Here is a 21,343-nt window from a genome sequence, read left to right as displayed (position 1 = left end):
TTGTCTCAGTCACTTAGGGTGACCTCAGTTTTCTCTGGCCTTGGCTCAGGCCTGCGGCCAAGGGTTGGCTCTCCAGTTTCCTCCTGGGCTGGGGCTCTGCAAACTACTCCTCACCCCCACACCGGTGCTCATAGGGCTGTGTGTGGGTGGGGAAGTTGGGTGCAACCCTGTGGGCTTGGGTGGGGGGGCTTGTGGCTCAGGCCAGGCAGGGCTGGAAAGGGCTGAACGTTTGAAGGTCCTTAGAGCCAAATACCCTGAGGGCAAAAGTGCCTAGAAATGCTGGCTTCTAGGTGCCTGCTTCAGGAGGTTTGGCTGGGGCCTGGGATCCTGGCCTCATCAAAGTTCCTCAGGTGGTCTGCTGCTTGGTCTGGAACCTACAGCCTAGGTCCTCAGGCCTGGAGTGCAACACCTGAGGAACTTTAACAACTTCCCTCCTGGTCAGCCTCAGACCAATGAAATCAGCACTTGGGGGTGGCCCCAGACGGTGGTGCTTTTTAAAGCCCTCCAGGGCTGCCTGGGCAGACCATTCCTGAAAATGCTGTCGGAAGTTGCATAAGGGAGAACTCCTGCGCTGAGCGGGTGGTGCAGTGGGGACGGCTTTGTGAACCCTCAGAGGCAGGTGAGGGAGGCCATCTGCAGGGGTGGCTGTGCCCCCAGCCTGCCAGCTTTGCAGCCGACGTGCTTAGGGGCGCGAAGGAGTTGGTGAGAGCTCTGGTTTGACCCTAACATGCCTAGCTTCTCGGCCTGTAGCTCATGAGCCCCAAGGAGCCACGTGAGTGTGGGTCCATGGACCCCTGAGGTTTCTGTACGGTTTGTGTGCCCACAGGGTTTGGGGTGAGGAGTCAGCAGTGAGGAGCTGAGAGCCCTGAGCTCAGCAGGAGGGCCCCCTTTGGCTTGGAACTGGCTGGTTTTCTCCCTCACCACGACCAATGGCAGGGCTTGGTTGCAGTTTGAGCTTGGCTTCCACTGGGAAGACAGGGGACTCTTCACATCCTTCGCTGATTTGCCAGAGGAGTGCCAACAACATACCTGCACCCTCAGCTGAAGGGTACCTACCAGGAGGACAAGAAGGAAAAGCTGCTCATCGCTTCCCGTCCACCACACCTGACCTAGAGCCTCTCTTTCAGCATATCCAGGGTTTTTGCTTGTGTACGGTTTGGATTTTTGGTTTCAGTATGCTTTTAGATTTAGGTTCACAATGTATTGCCAGTGACTTCTCCATGCTGCGAGGTCTAGAAGCAGAGGAAACAGAGGTGACTGGATGAAGTTTTCTTTCCTGCCAGTAAGAAGGGAGAACTACTCATTCCTTCAAACTTGACCTATTGGGATGTAGAGAACTCTTTGAGAACCTGGTGAAAGGCAGTGGAACCCCTCCCCACCTAAATCCTTGCACAGTAGCCCTGGGCCAGTGCTGGGCTGCCTCTGAATAACCTGGAGGAAAGCTGTCTAGAAATGCTGGCTTCTAGGCACCTGCTTCAGGAGGTTTGGCTGGGGCCTGGGATCCCGGCTCAGGTAGTCTGCTGTTTGGTCAGGAACCTACAGGCTAGGTTTTCGTGTTGGAGCATACTGCAACCACCTGAGGAACTTACTTGAACTTCCCTCCCCACGCAACTTCAGAGCAATGAAATCAGAACTTGGGGGTGGGCCTAGGAAGTGGTACTCTTTAAAGTCCTCCTAGGCTTTTAAGGACTCAGGGAGGAAACGGTTCTATAGGAAATCAGGGGAGAGAATTCACTCCCATGCTGAGCGGACAGTGAGAATGGAAAGGCTCTAAGCACCTTTGAATGCTACTCACATCACTGGATAGAGATGGCATCCAGGGGAAGTGGGTGAGCTTGGGTGGGTGCTGGGCTTTATGGTGGGAATGGGAGTCAGAAGAGACTTGACCTGTAGTCGGGGAGTCCTCCTGGAAGTCAAGTGACAGGGAGGGTGGGGTGAGTGGACAAAATTTGGAGCAGGGAGGCTGCTGTCAGATGTGGTCTGCTGTGACCTCATGTGCCTGAGCTTGGTGACTGAAGAAGGTGGAGTGGGGGGTGGGTAGGGGCCTGTCGTGGAGGGGGAGTGCTGTGTTGGCTACAGCAAAATAAGAGTAAAATGGGCACATGACGTTAATTGGCTAGTGTACAGACAGTAACTTTAGAAAAGTAGCGGGGTTCTGAGCGGGAGCAGTTTGGGGAGGGGAAAAGGGTTTATACAAATTAGGTTACCTTGAACTGTACTCAAGGTGTGAGGTGGTCAGGAGAGGAACATTGGTCTGGGACCCAGGCGATGAGCATCAAAGACCAGAGAGGCTGGGGTGATTTCTTGGAGGAAGGGAGTTATAAATCTAAAACTTCTCTTTATTTACTTAAAAATATTTTTTGACTGAGAGCCTGCATGCTAGCGCATGAGTTGGGGAAAGGGCAGAGGGAGAGAATCTTCAAGCAGATTCCCCATTGAGTGTGGAGCCTGATGCAGAGCTCAATTCCATGACTCTTACTAAGATCATGACCTGGGTTGAAACCAAGAGTTGGACACTCAACTGACTGAGCCACCCAGGCACCCCTTAATCTTCTGTTTAGAAATGAAGTCTAAAAAGTAGATGATTAGGGCCATTTGAAGGACAATATGTTGATGACAGGTTGCTCTTACGGGCCTAGGTTTATTTTCTCTTCTTTGCCATCCTTAGGATGTGGCTTCCATCTTTCATGCTTCATCACAGTTTAAATATGGCTATTTGCCTTCCAGCATTACATCAAGGCAAGAAGGCATGTAGTGGGTAGAGTATACCTTCAACCAAAATAAGTTTGTTTCTTGTTTGAGTTCAAATGTAAGCAATCCTCCTTGGGATTGGCAGAGCGCTATAACATCTTCAAAATGAAGATTCCATCTCTGCATCCAGAGGAGTTTTATTTTTAAAATTTTAAAGATTTTATTTTAGGGACACCTCGGTGGCTCAGTGGTTGACTGCCTTTGCCTCAGTTTGTCATCCGGGGGTCTTGGGGTCGTGTACTCCACTGGGCTCCCCACAGGGAGCCTGCTTCTCCCTCTATGTCTCTGCCACTCTGTCTCTCATGAATAAATAAATAAAATCTTTTTTTAAAAAAATTGTCTTCTAAAGACTTTATTTGTGAGAGAGAAAGCATGAGAGCCTCTGAGCATGTGCATGCATGAGCAAGGTGGGGGCGGGGGCATGGGGAAGGGGAGAAGCAGACTTCCCGCTGAGCACAGAGCCCTAGGCTGGGCTTGATTTCAGGACCTCAGCTGAAATCAAGTCACTTACTTAACCCACCGAGCCACCCAGGTGCTTCTTGATACATATTTAAATAAAATCTGGAACTTCTTGTAATTCTTCTTGAATTCTTAGAATAAACTTAATTTGGTTAGCCAATATTTTCTTAACTTGAATCTTAATTTTTTAATGTGTGTCTTTTTTGTTAGGTTTTGGTATTAAGGTTACACCAGTTCCTTAAGAATGCCTGGACTCTATCCTATGTAAGCTCTTGAGAAGGTTATGAAGCATAGGGCAGGATGCTTTCAGCCTGGGTCTGTTTCTACCAGCCATGTGACTTGATGCAGTTTATCTCCTTTCTACAAACTTTGTATTCCCCATCTGCAAAATGGGCACAGAAATAGTACCCACATTGAAGGTGGGGGAAACCAGGGATGGGATGGAGATGGAGAATCCATCTGTGGACCTGGCTGCCACTCACTACCACAGCCCCTACAACAGCCCTCTTCTTTGCTAGGAAGTCCTGGGATCTGGGGCTTCCTTTCTTTTAGGTGGTTTCCACAGCCTGTGGCCCCCAGTTCCCCACAGGTTTCTTCCTGAATTCTTCATGAATTGTAGGATTTCATGTACAGGGGCAGGTGGGGAAGGAGTAGTATGTTGAAGCAGAGGAATTATAGGTGATAAAACTACTACAATATAGTCCTTTCTTCTGTGGTCTTTTCAATTCCTTTAGAGTTTAGTAATTTAGTAAGCCATTTGCCTGCTTTCTCAGTGCACAAGCACAGAGAAGACTACCTCTCCAGAATGGTGGGTCCAGCATAGCTTCCTCAAGACTGTCTTTGTTTCCATGCAGGTGCCTGGAGTCCTAGACTACAGCACACTCCCACTGTGGGACTGGAGAATTCTGTGGGAAAATAAGCATTTCTGCAAGATTCAATTTTGCAGTTGTTTGAAGATAAAGCAGGGCTATCAGTCGGCCCTCTTGAACTTTTCCAGATCTTGAGGTTTTCTGAAATATTTTCCCTGGCCGTACTATACTTTCCCCCCATATCTGGGCATCTAAAACATGTACTTTTGTCTACATGCTTTATTTATTGACTCATAACTGCTGATAACATGAGTTATAGAAAATCCTCTAGATCTGTGGATTCAGGGTTTGCTGTTACTCATAATCACAGTCTGGCCTTAACTCATTGGTTCTCTGGTTACTGCTCTAAGCTTGACCTCTGCCCATTGCTGGGTACAGCTACACACCTGGTGGCTGCTGTCCCCCATCCCAGAATGCCCTGAAATCTGTTCAATAATTCACTTCCATGCACTTAAAGCTTTCTAATGTGATCACAAGAACTGAAGGAGGATCAACATCTGGATTGTCAGAGAAAGATCTTTGTGTTAAAAAAATTTTGCAGTCTGTGTTTATAGGAATCCCAGATTTGTGAAGATGGGTCAAGTGTTGTATACTTGTTAAAGCTCCTTGAGACCAGTGCCTTGTTTCATATTTGCTATGTGCAAACAGATGAACAAAGAATAAAGGAGGGGCTCACCCCCATCTGAGGGGACTGTGAATGCAGATTTTCTGCTTCTAAGCAGCTGCTGGGCTGGAGGCCACCGCATGCTTTTGTAGGGACTATGCAAGTGGTTTTCCTTTCTTCTCTGAAAAAGATCATTTAAAAAGCCATAGTTTCCCCTTTCCCCTTGTCTCAAGAATAAATAAAACTGTTGCAGTGATTATTATGAATTCATAATCACAATATTAGCCATGTGCCCTGGTGATATTTTGTTCCTTTCCTTCCAACAGGATACCAAAACCAGGAAGCAGGAAGGCACTGCCAGATTTAATGGGGGTGGGGGTTGGGGTGGGAGGAGCGTCCAGAGAAGTGATGGGAAGTGTTCAGCCATGTAGAGACCCAGTAGGTTATCTGCTGCTGTGCTGGTTGGTTGGCTCCATTTTATCTTTATTCACTGGCTCCCCAATTTGTCCAAATCCCAAAGACTTTGTTACCCCTAAGTAGCCAGGACTCCTCTTTTTTTTTTTTTTTTCTCCCAGTTATTGTCTTCTCTGAACTGCTGTGTGCTTTGGTTCTTCTTTGCATGGGGTGGAATGAGCCCCAGTAGGAGCAGAAGAATGGGGGAGGAGGGCCCATCTTGTTTTCTCTTAAGATTTGAGAGTGAGAGAGAGAGCGTGTGTGCATGTGCGCGCGTGCAGGAGTGGGGGGAGCATCAGAGGGAGAGGGAATAGCAGACTCCCTGCTGAATGGGGAGCCTGACATGGGGCTTGATCTTGGGACCCAGAGATTGTGACCTGAGCTGAAGGCAGACACTTAACTGAGCCACCCAGGCACTTCCTCGCCCCGCTCCCCACAACCCTGTTGTTTAAATGAGGTGAGAAGGATGCAGAGGCATTGTATAAACTGGCATTCTTGAGAATAAATATGCTGTAAGCGCTTTGGTGGACTCCTACCTTCCTGTGAGCAAAGGGTAAAAGCTGTAACTGTCTTGACTTACTACACGTACATGTTTATATTCAAAAACATGTAAAAATGGTCAAGCAGATATGTATTGTTACATTGCAGGGATCTCACTTGATGAGCACAGCTTTTAAAACTTTCCTAACATGGTCAAGCATGAGTATATGCTAAATCTACAGATGGAATGAGTGGACGAGATTTGGTAATAGAATGTGTGAGCCAATCTAACAGAATCAAACTTCATCATTTAATTTTCTGTAAAGTCCAGTGACATCTCATTATTTCAGGACAGATTCTTGTTCTGTTGAGGCCTCTGCTTCTCTAGAGTCTCTTTGAGGTGGGTGTACCAGAACCTTCAAGTTGACTGACAGCATGTAGGTGTTGACTGCTCTGATCCCATGTCTATTTTGTCTTCTGTCTCCATTAGGCGGGGCAAGAAGCACAGCATCATCCTGAGGACACAGCTGTCCGTGAGGGTCCATGCCTGCATTGGTGAGTGACATGTGCAGAAGGGGATACTTGCCACCTGCTCTCAAGTGATTAAATGTGTGATAAGAAAGTCCTCTAAGCAATGAAATACTTAGGGTTATGCTATCTACTTGGGTAAACCCAATCACAGATTGTTAGTTTAGTGAAGCAGTTTCTGGCAATAGTTTTTGAAGCCCTGTTTCATTTTGACTTCCTTTACTGTTTGGTTAGTGAATAGGGCTGGAGGTAAGATAGATTGTTGATGAGGTTCTTTGTGGGGCAGTGATCGTGTGAACCTCCAGCCAGTTGAAGTGATCTGCACATGTCTTCTGGTGACTCTGCACAGCTCCCTATGGAGAAGTGGGGGTTGAGGCTCTGGGCTATAGTCACGTGATAAAAAGGGATGGTTCAGGTCAGTGTAGGACAGGGCATACATAGATACAAAGCAGTATGGTGTCAAGGGGATGTATTCGTGGTTCAGAATGGTTTGCAAGTGGTCACACAGGGACCCCACTGGGGCCATTCTCCAGCCATTTTCTTGTACCTATTGGCTTCTTCACCTACACATGTGGGTTGAATGGCAATGAAAGCAGTTATTTACATGAAGTAGACCATTTTAATGTGAAGTGTACCTAAAACTGTGCCCTGGTTTCTTCCTGGTGTTGGGCTAAGTTGAAGCAAGTATCTAGTATCATAAAAAGAAGAAAATTAAAATTTACTTTATATATAGAGGTTTTCCATATCTGAGTCATTTTGCTTTTATTAAAGGTTGTGCCCTTAATTCAGGCCTCTCATTAAGAGAGCACAAATTGGGATGCCTGGGTGGCTCAGGGTGTGATCTTGGGGTCCTGGGATCGAGTCCTGCATCAGGCTCCCCACAGGGAGCCTGCTTCTCCCTCTGCCTATGTCTCTGCCTCTCTTTCTCTCTCTCTCTCTCTCTGTATATCTCTCATGAATAAATAAATAAAATCTTAAAAAAACAAATCACCATGCTGAGGCCCCAGTCTACACTTGGAGTGTGGGGGCTGAATGCAGTGGAAAAGATTGTTTCTGGCCCCTTCCCTTCCTCCCTGCTTCCCTATTTGAGACCCAGGGATGGGATGAGGAGGTGGCTGATGTGGAGGGGAATCTGTAATTTTAGGTCATCTGGTATTAGATGTGTGAGGCCGTAAGGGTCTCCAGTGACCACTTTTGTGTTGCCAGCGAGTAATTGTATAGCAGACTCAAACCTCCGGGGTGGGGAGGGTCCCTAATCTTGTTGGAAACATAGTGAGATCTGTAGAACCTTAGGAGTGACTTTTCATTTCTGCCTGGTGCACTGAGTGACCATAAACTATGTACTATAAAAATTACACTATATATTTAATAATTTGCTTTTTTAACTTACTGGCTTTACACTTTTTCCTGTTTCATATCTAGAAATCATGTCTCCCTGAAAAAAGGGCCTGTGACCTTATGACTTTGGGTAACCCCACCACCACCCACATCCAGATCTAGAACAAATTCCAGTATGTAATGTGCTAAATACTGTTGAAGTTAACTGTTGGTTGAAGGATAGCTGATAACCTGTAGAGATTTGGGACATGAGTATGAATTGGTATTTCCCAAGACAGTAAGGCAGTGGAAAGCAGAATAACACTAAAATAGGCTAGATCAGAATCCTAATGAACTAATTCCTTTTATGTGAATTCACCTTTTGTACTTAAATATTTCAAGTAGAGGCATTTTTAAAACCAGCTTCTATGTTATTGACTTGCTGCAATAACTTAGGTATTCTATGGTCTCATGTAATACACGTACAACGTAAGACACATAACTTACCTCCATAGCACTTTGGGCACCAGCAGCCTGTCCAGCGCTCTCCTGGGACATGCATGCCTTCCTGCTGGAGGGGTTGAACTGGGTACTGATAAGATCAGTGTGTTTGTTTCCAAATCTCCTTATACCTGTTGCACTTGCTATTGGAATGAAGTAATTGAATGAAGTAGAGGTGAATATCATATAAACTGATTAAATTTGAGCATAAAAAGTCACTGCTTTGAAAATTCATGGACTGTTTTGGACAGGATCCAAAATTGGTTACTACAAAAGCATTCGTCAATGTAGGCAGGTTACAGCAACTTCTAAAAGTTGAAATATTGCAAAAAAAAAAAAAAAAAAAAAAAAAAGAAATGGAGAAGGGCTCTAGTCTTCACCAGTCTGTTCTTATTTGACTTCACAAAAACTGATATTGGAAATCCCAGACCACATCAGTGGAGGGGTTCATGAAAGAAGGTCCAGAGAATTCTAGTTAGTAGACCCTATTCAAAGAAAGGTCATAGCTTGAACCTGGGTGTTAAGGTGTTGTGTGCCCAGTGTCTCATCACAGGCAAACCAGGACAATCAGTTCCTATAGCTACACATTAAAATAAGGTTTTAAGGTGTTTATTACTTTCAAAGGATCTCGTTCTTTAATTAGTTCTCGCCATTCATTACCTCAGCCCTAATTATGTTGGATGGGAGGGTTTGACTGTATAAATGAACGTCAGTACCCAAGAAGGCAAAATTTTTCCTATGTATTAAAAAACCCTCTCTCTTGTCCCACTTCCTATTATTGGCAAGATCTGGAATAGATTTATTATAATAGCACTAAATATTATCCTTTGGTTATGTATAGAAAATGGAATGTATGCATTATGTGTACGAAGTACCAACCCCCATTGTGACATATTCTTTCCCTTTCCAAATGGCAATATTAGAGGAGATTTCTTTGGGATGAAAAACCCAAACCTGGAACAATCTTCAGTCGAAATGACAAAAGAAAACATGACCAGAGGGAGAGAAAAGCTTTTTCACATCAGTTGGTTGAATCCTTATTTCTTTTCCATATTTCCCCTCCTTGCCATATGAGCAGTGATTGAACTATTGCAGACATTGGACAGTCTCTCTTCTCTTAACGCCTGGCACCATATGCTATTTCCTGATGACCCCTTTCCCACCACGCAGTTGGCCTGGAAGGATCCAGGATGAGTTTTGGCTCATGGGTTTAAAATGCTATCAAGTAAATTTCTCCAAAAGGCTTTTTTTCACCCAACAATCTTTTCTCAGCCATTCCTGTTTTTATTAAGTATAGGAATGTTTAGAATCCAGGACTGCATGTTGATGAATTGGAGATGACATACCATTGGAATTATCCAGTGTTAACTTTGGAACTCTGGACCCGATTGGGACAAGAGAAGAGTGGAGCCTTTATGGTCAGCAACTGAACAGACCTCACAAAAAGTGAAGGCCATTGGGCGCTGCTTTGAAGGTCATGGCTGGCAGCTGATAGTACGGCAGTGCCGGAGCAGGAAGTTGGAATGAGATCTCGGTACGGAGAGAGACCCAATGTTCCTCTCCACTGTAATTTTTATTTCTTTGCACAGTTTTGAGTATGACCACTTGATGTAACACTATAGCAAACAACACATGACTCGCCTTCCAAATCTAGCTGCAGTCCCTCAGAAAAACCAGTGGTCATGTTGTGGGCATGAACTTAGGTATGGATGGAAAAAGATCTATGACAGGCATGTAAAGTCTGCATTTTTATGAGGTTAGCTAGAGAAAATAAATTTTTTGGTCTCTGCAAGTGATCCTATTTCCAGACACCAGAAAAATGTTCAGAGGGCCAACTGGCTCTGATGACTAAATCTCATCCTGAAGAGAAAAGGAGTGGAAGAATTGTAGGGGTGAGGAATGGAATTGAGGATTTAAAAACAAACAGATTTGAGGTCATTAGGATCCTCAAGGTAATATCTGAGTGTTTTCTACTGGCTTGCTTTGAAGGCATTTTATTGGACTTAAAACCTCTGTGCTTTAGTTTTCTGGACCAGACCCTGTCTTCTTATTAAGAGAAGAAACCCTGTCCAGTGATTGTCTGTGACAATGTAGGGTGGACACTTGCAAGTATCCATCATTAAATTAAACAAAAGGGTAAATTGGATGAAGGTTGCAAAGCATCATTTCTGATGGCAGTTGTGAGAAATAACCTGGTCCAAAGGTCTTTGGAGTTTTTAGAAGCATTTCCTCCAAACCTAGGAGATGTTGAGGTCTGCCCATGAAGATAGAGATGAGGGAGGCAGAAATAGGTAGCTAATGTGACTAATGTCTCCACTAGGTTAGTCTCCTTGCTCATTAAAGGTCAGTTCACAGAGAGGACTCTTGTAGAGGCAAGAAAATCCTATGAGGAGAAGTCTGCTTCACATATTGATACAAAAAGTAGTCCATTTCCAGCAACACAAACAACAGAACAAGGCATCAGCTGTCATTTGCCAAGACCTCTCCTCTCCTGGCTGGTAGCCTCTTCCACCTTGCCAAGCTTTCCGACTGGGTCCAGCATCACTTCTCCTGCTTCTGAGTGTCTTTTTTCCTTAGAGCTAAGTTTGAGCCGAGGTTTTATGTGGCTGAGCCCTCCTGGCCTTGCAGGAAGGCCTCCTTCCAAATTTTTTTTTTTTTTTTTGATGTTGCACTTGTCCCTCGGGTGGGCTGTTATGTGACACTGGGTTTTGGCCTGCTAATTGGATTCCAATGTGGTCCTCTCTTGGCCTCTTGACTCTGGAATTCTCATGAAAACTAGAGGTTCCTTCTGCAAACTGCAAACTGCCTTTTTTGATCCCCTTGGGCTTACTAGCACCTGGGTGGTATTTCTAAATTAGCTAATCAAGAGGAGGAGCTCCTTAGCATGTTGGGGGGATGGGTTACTGAGACACTGGAGGCCTGTATGGTAGCTTGGGTGTCCTGCTCCTCTGAGTGCTGGGAAGGGGAGTGGGTCCACATAGGTGCTGCTGGTCCTATGTTGTCTGAGGTGGCAGGCACCCATGCATCCATTGGGTGACTGTGGAAACCATAACATAGGCTGTTGTGACCAGAACCACTCCCACAATCACTCTTTCCCCTCTGGCCTCCCTGCCCTGCTGTGTCTGACTCCAAGTCTTGGGCTTGGGCTTCTTGCTGACTCTGTTCTGCATTGCCCCAGCTTCTGCTCTTATCCTTTCTCTATGGCCTTGGGACAGGGGCAGGTGTTCCCTCCTGCCCTATTTGTGGATGTCACAGTGGCCAAGTTCACAGCATCCTGGCTATGTCCTTCCCTAGTGGGGTTAGGCACAGCAGGTCACGTTTCCTATTTTCTGTCCTTGGATGTAGGGATCCATGGATTCTCCAGAAACCCTGGAACCCACTTCCTATCCCTGTCTTTCTGCAGACACCTGAGCAGCTGGCTTTGGCCTTGGCACAAACTGGTCTCAAGTTTGAAATCCTGTGTCTCCCTTTGTATTAGGAGATTTTAGCACTTATATATATATATATACTGAAACCTCTCTTTTATACCCCATCAAGTCTGTGACCCATTTTTACTCACAGTTCTGTTCTTTAGGTAAAAACAGGCTCTCTGGGCTAATCAGATAAACACCTCCCGTCATCTGTTTCCTATTAATCTACCTCAGCTCCCAGGTGCAGAGCCCATAGAGTGTCCACATGTCCAGAAAGCATCTGGGCTAGGAGAGGCTAGCTTCTCAGTCTCTCTGCTCTGCGGAGGTGGCTACCTTGAGGTAACTTACGGCGAAACAGTGATTGACAGATGTGCCCTTGCTACCTGCCCCTCCAAGGCAGAAAGCATATGGGGAAGCATGTGAAACATTCCAATTAGGTGGTTAAACTGCCCAGAGTCTAGTGTTTAAGTCCTGATGGCTATTCAGTTCCATCACACCTCTCTGCACATGCTATAAACTTAAAGGACAGTATATAGATAGGTCAGGAATGATTTGTTGCCAGAAATTAAAAGAACAATTAGAGAATTAAAAAAAGACTCTACTGTCTATAGACATACAGGTAAACATAAATACAGAGAGTGAATCAAGAAAAGGAGACACACTTATGAGAGAATTAGCATGAGAACCTTCCAGATACAGGTGGAAACTCAGGTCAGCTATGGGAATTAAGAGGAAGGAAATAAAGCAAATGTGAATTGACCCATACAGGGTCTCTTAAGGCAGTTTGACTTCACTTTTGTGTGCTTCCTTCCCCCTTTGAGGAGGAATTATTCATTCATTGCCTCTTTAGGACTTTGTTACCTTTTACCTCTGAATAGGTTAGATTGTTGCATAGTATTTGAGCATTGCCTTAGAAACATTATTCATGTTTACTTTGCACAGTCCTATTAATTGCTTATATCCTAAACAGGCAACGTGAAAATTTGGCAGAAATGGACTCTGGAGAATGTAGTCTTAGTGGTGGGAACACCTGTAGCAGATGTTACAAGTTTAAACCATGTGCTGGCAGCTAGACTCCAAAGTTGCTGTCCAGCAGAACCTTCAATTTTATCCAGAAAACCACCACTGGTAAAGAAACCACCATGCTTTAGAGTGTTGCTATAGATGCTTTCTACTTACATGTCTGAGCTGCCTGGGGGCTGTAATGGAAGCTCCAGTGATGGTCTCCACCTGAGGCTCACCCCATGAAGGGACCGCTTCATTTTTTTTTTTCTTTTTTGTCATGGAACAATAAGAGTATATTAGGAAGCAAAGAGATTTGTCTGGTTACTAGTTATTTAGAGGGCATGGAAGCTGAAAAGTAGGATGGATGGCTTGCATGCACCTTGCTACATGGAGGTTCTTCAAGGATTAGATGTGCAAAAAAAAAAAAAAAAGATTAGATGTGCATCTATGTGTTTTTCAGGTCTTGCTGAGGGACTTAGAAAAAATGGATTCTTGGGTGGGGATTCTTGGCACATTTTACCGATTCCTGTTGCATTAGAAATACCAAATGGGAAATATTTTAACTTGGGAATCAAAACACATGGAAAGCATTAGTAGTTGAGCAAAACATGCAGCCAGTTCAAAATTTAATTCAAAGGAGGTAAAAAAAAAAAAAGGTGTTTAGGAATTGGTTATAAGTGCTATAGTCTCAAGTTCATGTGCCAGAGTAGTAGTGATGGAATATCAAAGGAGAAAATGAAAAAGGTTAGCACAATTGGAATCTTATTAGTATAATTGAAAAGGAGGAAACAGGGGGGCCTGGGTGGCTCAGTCAGTTAAGTGTCTGCCTTTGGCTCAGGTCATGATCCCAGGACCCTGGGATCCAGCCCCATTTGGGCTCCCTGCTTGGCAGGGAGTCTGCTTATCCTCTTCTTTCTTTTTCTCTCTTCCTCTGCTCCTCCCCCAACTCATGTGCATTCTCTCTCTCTCTCTCTCTCTCTCTCTCTCATATAAAATCTTTTAAAAAAATGAAAAGAAAACATTCTGTTAAGTGTACTGAGAGGTGATGTGATTTATTTCTATTCTGGTAACTGGACTGTGATGTGTGGGCAGGAGGGGGATCCATTTTCAGGGATTTAGGGAAATCTCTGTGGGACAAAGTATAGCATTCAGCATGCAGTTGATTCTTCAATCACTTCTTAGCTTTTTAAAAAGATTGCATTTTAGATTAAATGGTCAGCTTACTATCACTCTGAAAATTAGATAATGTATCTGCAAATATTTCAAGTTGTAAAATGCCATGAAGATAATTAGTTTGAGAAGAATTCTACTAAATTGTTTATTGTCTACCATGGCCATTTTATTTATATTTTAAAAGATTTTGTTTATTTGAGAGAGAGAAAATATGTGAAGCTGACTCCATGCTGAGTGCAGAACCCCTGATGCACGGCTTGATCCCCACAACTGAGATCATGACCTGAGCCAAAACCAAGAGTCAGATGCTCAACCAACTGAGCCACCCACATGTCCACTACTTTGGGCATTAAAAAAAAGTAATGTGAATCATGTTCACAGAGCGGCACCTTTGCAGTTGGGTGCTTTCCACCCTTGGTTTCACGGATCCTCACTAGCCCTCCTGAGCTAGGGGAGGGGTTGAGAGAATAAAGCTTGAATTTCTCAGTTCTCCAAGGAGTACTCTTTGTACTGGCCTGTTCCTTTGCTCTTTAGACCATTTATATGGTCTTCAGCCCTTTTCTAGATACATGATTGCAGAGCCCACTGTGACCCTTCTGGTCCAAAAAGTCTGAAGTGCTGCCAAAACCTCTAAGTAGGTTTTTCAAAACATTTGCCCTAGTGAAGTTCCACCAGGCTTCAAAGGACGCTCTTCTGAATTTTGGTATGGTTCACAGATGGCCTTAAGGGAAAGTTAATCAGCTGAGAAAAATGGATTTCACCCTTCAGGAGCTGACTATGTTTAATTATGCAGTTGAAATCCCTTTTCCCAAGCCAGGCTGCTGACTGCTAGAAGGGAGCTGCCCCATCCCTTCCAGGCTTCCATCCTGACTGGCTGGACATGGCTTCTTTCTCATTTTGGGCTTCACGCTGGGCAGACCTGGAAACTAAGACTCAACTGATCTAAGCTCCATGCTGTCAGTGCTGGCTTTAGGAGCTATCGGAAAGGAACACAAGGTTCTGGGCTGGAGGCTCTGAGTCCTGCTGCTCTTGGTTTGGAGGTCTGGTCCTTATCTGGGAAGATCTAGGAGGTAGGGTTTTTGTTCCAGGTAGCAGTTAGCTCTTGAGCATTTGAAGGTGGACGGTTTTATATCCAGCCCACAGAAGCAGACTCCCAAAGTATTTGTTGATTAAAGAAAGCCACTGTAATAGTGATTTATGATAAATATTTAATCTTCATTGTGTTTCTGGCCCGGAGCTCCTAAAACACTTGAAATTCTTTAAATAATGAGAGCAACAAAGGTGCTTTTTCTTATGTTAATGAGGCGATTTTGTCCCCCACCTTAAGGGTTACCAGAAGAACTACCCATGTGATGGGGGGAGTTGAAACTTTCAGTCCTGTCCCTGATCTCTTAGCCATTGATGAGTGATTCAGTCAATCATGTTCATGACGAAGCCTCCATACAACCCAAGAGGATAGGGTTCAGAGAACTTCCTGGTTGGTGAACACAGGGAGATTCAGAGAGAGAACATGGCGGGGCTATACCCCTTCCTCATACCTTGCCTTAGGCATCATTTCCATGTAAGTTACATCCTTTTATAATAAACTGGTGATCAAGTAAAATGTTTGAGTTCTGTGGGCTGCTCTATCAAGTTAATCAAACTCAAGGAAGGATCCATTGGAACCTCTGATCAAAAGCTGGTAGATCGGAGGCACACATGACAATTTGGGTTAATTACTGGCATCTGAGGGTGGTGGGCAGGCTTGTAAGAGTGAGCACTGAACGTGTGGCACGTGATGTTATTTATAGGTAGTGTCAGAATTGAGTTGACTTGTAGGGTACCCAGTAGGTGTCTAATGCTTGGTGGTGTGGGAAAGCCTACACCCACAGATGTTGAAATCTGGTGCAGGAACCCAAAAGAGCTTCTGAAAGGGTATTGTTACTGATGCATGCTTAATTCATTTACTTCAGAAATGAATTTGGTGTTTTCTTAGGAAAAAGAATAAAGGGCAGGAAGTATAATGTGAAAGTAAATAGTAACAAATCTGTGGAAGTGGGTGGAATGTCATTTTAAAGCATTTCCAGGAGAGCTCTGGGTTCTGTGGGGGGTACTGTGTGGATCTGGAAGTGCACTGCCTGAGATTGCTCATGGCCTGGGTGGCCTGTCTGTGTGCCAGGCAGAGCAATGTGAGTGGGACCTTGGGGCACCCACTGCAACCTTCCCTGCCTCCAGCCTTGTTAGGTCTGCCTGCTTGTTTATAATGGTGAGGACAGGGGCCCTGGTGCCTCCCTCCTGGCAGTGCTGTGAGCATTCAAGGAGATAGTGTGTGCACAAGCCCAAGCACTGCGCCTGGCATGTGCTACCTTGGGCAAATGATGGTAAATGTTGTCCTCATCCTTATCACAGTTTTGTGTTTTGTTGCTTTACAAATTGTCAGAGCAAAGTTGAAATGTGATCATTCAGTGGCTCTCAAAGGAAAACACTTTTTAAATTTTTTAAATTTCCATTTCTTAAAAAGATTTTATTTATTTGAGAGAGAGGAAGAACACAAATGGGGGAGTGGCAGGCAGAGGCAGAGGGAGAATCAGGCTCCCCACTGAGCAGGGAGCCTGCCATGTGGCTTGATTCCAGAACCCTGGGATCATGACCTGAGCCAAAAGGCAGATGCTTAACTGACTGAGCCACCCAGGCGCCCTAAAGGAAAGTACTTTGAGTGTCTGACGTGTTTAGAGACAGAACTGTCTAACTAACTGGAGGAAATGCATGTCTTGCCTCCAATTCTTGAAGGGCCTTCCTTATTCAGAAGTGGATATCAGAATTGTATTAAATATTAAACTAGGGCAAGAGATTGTCAAACTCTTAAATAGAAAACCCAAATGATGCTCAGCTAATGTGTTTAAAGTATGATTTAGCTGCTACCCTTTTCTGCTTGGCAGATGGATTTGTAACTGCAAGTCAACACATTTCCATTAACATTTTACTTGACACTATTATGGAGTTGGCCATCCTGGGTCCATGATTCCTGGTTAACTAGTGGCATTGAGGTCTTTTTGTGGTTTTCTTCTCTTCAGTTTACCCTGCTCTAGGGGTACATTTTAGAATGTTCCAGAAAAACCCTAATCTTCACTGAAATTGAGTGGGTTTTGTGAAAGCGAAGGCCATTTGATACTACCATTCTATGTGTTCCCAGATGGTGTTCTCCTGGAGGAACCACCGAAATGGAGGGTGCATTTAATTGAGAATGTGCTCAGGCTTTACACAAGACAGTTGGGTACATGAAAAGCAGTGAAAACACCATAATGTAACACCAAGTGCTAGTTACATTGTGTAACTTTAAAGTGGAAAAATTGTTCTAAGTACTATAAAAGTAGTCAAAATATGCTGTACGAGTTGATATTTACACAATGGTCAGATAAGCTGTTCAGATTGCACCAAAAAATATAATCTGTATGTTTTGTCTAGAACTACACTAGTGATGGTAAACTTTGACACATAAATAACCTATAACAGTCATTATCAGCTGGCTTTGTTTCTGAAGGATTTTGTTAATGACCTGTTTGACCTTAAAAAGCTGTCTCACCATGTCATGTGTTGGCATCTCTTCTACCTCCTGTTCAGCACCTTGGGGCCTGGGGTTGGTGAAGGTGGGGATGGGCGGACGGCCCTTCTTCCCTTCACAGGGCTTAGGCTCTAAGGCCTCAGAAGCCACCAGAAAGCAAAGAAGAGTGCCACGGAGCACTTCACACTTCATCAGAAAGCCATAAAAACAATTACCAGTCCATTAGGGACTTGAAAGGGAGCTCCACAAAGCTGTCCTGACTGGGAATTGCCAAGACTCATGTGAGTCACTGATGAGATTTGTGCTGTGGAGTTTTTCCTCTTTTCTTTTTTCTTTTCTTTTCTTTTCTTTTCTTTTCTTTTCTTTTCTTTTCTTTTTTCTTTCCCTCTTAATTTCTTTTTTCTTCTTTCTCCTTTCTCCTTTCTTCTTTTCTTTTTTCTTCTTCTTCTTCTTCTTCTTCTTTTTTTTTTTTTTTTTTGATAGAAGATAGTAGATTCTAGAAGCGAGGCATGTCATTGGGATGGTCTCACAGACTGCCTGGAAAGCTCAGGGCAGGCTTCTCCAGGGCGGGACTAATGGTGTATGTATTCACTGTGGGTATTGGGATGGTGGTCCCCCGAGGGCAGCTTGGTCTTGGGGTTCTAATCGCAGCCCTGCCTTTTGTCGGCTGTCATCCAGGGTTTGGAGTTTAGTCCTTTCTGGGATCTGACTCCAGGCCTGGCCTTCGTCAGGACTCTGAGGGAGTGCCAGGCTGTGGCAGCTGGGTTTGGGGCTTGGGGACTGAGTCCCTCCCACTCACGGGTGGGCAGGCCACTGCTGACTTGGGCAATGTGGGAAGGACTCCAAATGAGGTGGTACCTAGAATGCAAGATTAAATATTTAAAAAATACCAGTGTATATACATATTTTATATAACCCTCCTTTGGCATGTTTTAATTTTACTTAAACAAATGGCTGAGGAGGCAAAATAAACTTAAAAACAAGGGGGTGGGTGGGAAGCAGATGCTCTAGAGCAGTCCTACTGAGGTCTGGGCACCCAGACTGTAGCCAAGGGTGCTGGTTCCTCTTCAGAGGTGTCCTAGTTTAGAGGAGAAGGTGTGTGAGGGAGGAGCATGGGCAGACAGGATTCTAATTCTGAAATCAGGATGGTCAGCAGTGAGGCCTGGGATGTGACATCAACTTCCCCAAGAATGGAGACCCTCACACTTCCCTTATGAGCTGTTTGAAGGCGCTGATGAGCCATATTGCTGTCTCAGGTCAAGAACCTGGCTGGCATCTGGCAGACCTGTATGATTTTCATGAACCTGACCTTTGTTGCTGCTGCTGTCAGGAGTCAACAGTGTCCTGTGGGTGGATTTGAAAACCTCTTTATCCTTTATATTACTGTAATGTTAGACATGTTTAGCTTTCCACCTGACTTGGAAAAGAACTCTTCAAGGCTTATTAAATACCTTTTGGGTGCCACCACTGTGTTAAGTGCTATAAAGGAAATAGGCATGAGGCTTTTCCATTCCCTCCCACGATTCTAACTAGGAGCTTAGGCATGTAGTTTCCAGCTCCCTCAGAGTTCAGGATCTGCCGTTGATATCTGTGCTGTGTCCACTGGATGCCTGAACTTCATCTCACATCCATCTCTTATTTCTCACCCCCCCATTGGAAGGGCTCTGGCTCACCTACCCCTTGTGTCCCCAGTACTTCTAGCATAGGATGCTGACCCTTCACTTCTTCTCTAGTTGGGTGATCTGCGTCCTGTTTCCCAGGATGCTATGTGATCCTTCAGGGCAGGATGGAGAACCTTCCTCTCTCTCAGGGTAGAAGGGTACAGAGGTCTCAAAGGAAGGAGGAGTTGGGTTTCTAGGAGCCAATCATACATCTGCTCTGAGTCTCAATTTCCCCTCCTGAACTTGGGGATGGAATTCTTTTCAAAGTAGAAGAATTTTCCATACACATTTAAAAAGTATTTTTTTTTTTGTCTGATAATATATTTACATTGAGCTTTCTCTTGAATCTTGTCTTTGCTGTTTTCCAAGAAAGTTTGCTCATAGAAGTCTAATTATACTCTTCATTTCTCCTGATCCTGTAGTGTATGGAATCTGGCTGATAAGTTTGTTAAACTAGATGTGTCAGGCTAAGCAGAGAGAAAACAAACCCCTGGGGCCCCCCGGTTCCTCCCAGGTCTGTTGTTTCTTAGATATAAACAGAAAATGGACAAAATGTATTTTGGGGACGGAGCTCAGCCCCTGAAGAGGCCCAGGATGTCAGAATGGAACAAAGAGCCTCTCATTCCTGTCTATTGCTGCAGGGGCATTGTTTTTTCCCTCCCTTATTCCTTTAGGAAGCCACAGTCCCAGACCCAAGAACTGAAGAATTCACCTTCTTATTTCCTAACGAACTTACGTGATTACTCGTCATTGTCTTTTCCTGGAGCATTGATTTTTTTTTTTTTTTTAATACTTGTTCCCTGTACACACAGAGCCTAGGATGATGTGGCATGGCTTTTTATTTTCCTCTAATATGGGTACATCTTAGGGGACTCTGAATCCTGCTTCTCCCATTGGCAGTGGGAGCAGGGAATTCTACATGGCTTTTCAGGAGGATCCTGGCTGCCCTCACTCCTGCGGGGGGAAAAGATGGGTGGACATGGGGAAAGGCAGTGAGCCAGTGAGGCTCAGGCTATCCCTTTTTGGTGTCCTATTGGGATCCTCAAGATCTTTGCTTAGCCATGGGCAAGCAGCTTGCCCCCATGGTAGGCCAGGGGTCATTCCCTGAGCTACTGGGAAGCCTATCTGGTCATGGTGGGAGGCCAGTTCTCTCCTGGGTGACATCAGTCTGGCTGTTGTCCCTCTGAACTCAGGAGGGAGAGACCACAGTGTGATCTGGGGACCTCTGGAGCCCCAGAGAGATGTTCTCTTGTACAAGAGGCTCAGGAGTTGGGGCTGTGAGTACTGTAGCTCTAGCCCTTCCCCTGGAGGCATAGAGTGCCATTGACAAGCAGCTTAGGGGTGAGCTGTGTGCACAGCAGAAAGGGGTGATGTGTCCAGAGCAGAGCTGACAGGCAGCTGTTTCTACCTCTCTTGCCTCTGCAGCGTTTCCAGTTTGGAGCAGCGTGGCTGTGCCAGGCTAAATTAAACTGGAGGTGCCCTGCGTTTTCTTCTTTTTAAGGCTGGAGTATTTGAGGTTAAAGAGAGGGAGTGAGTCTAAAATAAAATGTGACTCTGTTGGAGGTGTGCAGCCAGATGCTGTCTTTGTGCTTGCTGTTCTAGAAGAGATTGAGCCTGTTTTGTGCTGGGGTCTTGTTCTGACATACATGATGGCCATTGTCCTGAGTTCTGCTTGTCTTGAGTTTTCTGGGAGCACATTCTATGCTTGGAAATTTTTGGTCAGCATGTCTTTAAATAACAGTAGGACATAATCTCTGGCTTGGTTTATCAAGGTGTGAGCTGGACATGGTTTGGAGATGAATGTGTTTGTGGCAAACTTGCTTTAGAAAGTCCCTTGGGGAGTGACTGATATAATAGGTCAAACTCACTGATGATGGTTCTTGTAACACCTAGCATGATTTTCCACTCGGCATTCTGAGGGGAAAGTGGGAAGCCAAACTCCCCAACTCTGGGACCTGGAGTAGTCCCAGCACAGAATTTATGAAAGCACTTATTGTAAAATTTTTGGGGAAAATAACAGCAGGACCACATAGATCGATACCCTGTCATTTATGAATGACACCAACTTGGAAAGATCAGGAGTTCACCTCTGTGAATGGGAAATGACCTGCTTTAGCTTTCTTTCCTCTGGCCTGTGAGAGGTGGCCCATGGGTACTGACCAAAGAGCGGTGATTGCCTGTGGGCTGGGAAATTAGGACTCGGAGGGCAGAGCGCCCAAGGATTTGTGTTGTAGTCATTAGTCAGGGTTCTGTTTCTTTTCTTTTTCTTAAGATTTTATTTATTTCTTAGAGCACACACAGGGGGAGGCACAGAGGGAGACAGAGAAATGGACACCCCGCTGAGCACAGAACCTGACATGGGGCTCGATCTCAAGACCCTGAGATCGTGACCTGAACTGAAGGCACTTGACTGAAGCCACCCAGGCATCTCCAGGGTCCTGTTTCTGATGCTGGCACATCTTTCCATGAGCAAAAGGCATGGTTTTATGTGATGATGCCTGGACTCCTTGGAGGGGACACTTTGAGTAGAGGCCCCACGGTATGCTGAGGCTCAGTCTTTCCATAGACTGGGTTTTTTTACAGCCACTTGG

The 21,343-nt window shown here is 44.9% G+C and overlaps 1 protein-coding gene across 15 annotated transcripts in view; it reads left to right on the top strand.

The window, feature by feature from the left end:
• Positions 1 to 21,343, top strand: part of FHOD3 (formin homology 2 domain containing 3) — a 464,819-nt gene that overhangs the window by 69,248 nt on the left and 374,228 nt on the right. For all 15 annotated transcript variants that reach the window (XM_025429108.3, XM_025429100.3, XM_025429109.3 and 12 more), the window contains exon 3: positions 6,107 to 6,171. In XM_025429108.3, the coding sequence (XP_025284893.1) occupies positions 6,107 to 6,171 (65 nt within the window). The remainder of the gene's footprint in view (positions 1 to 6,106; positions 6,172 to 21,343) is intronic.

The sequence above is a fragment of the Canis lupus genome, chromosome 7 (genome assembly GCF_003254725.2).
Source record: "Canis lupus dingo isolate Sandy chromosome 7, ASM325472v2, whole genome shotgun sequence".
NCBI lineage: Eukaryota > Metazoa > Chordata > Mammalia > Carnivora > Canidae > Canis > Canis lupus.
This window is presented reverse-complemented; position numbering and strand designations above follow the sequence as displayed.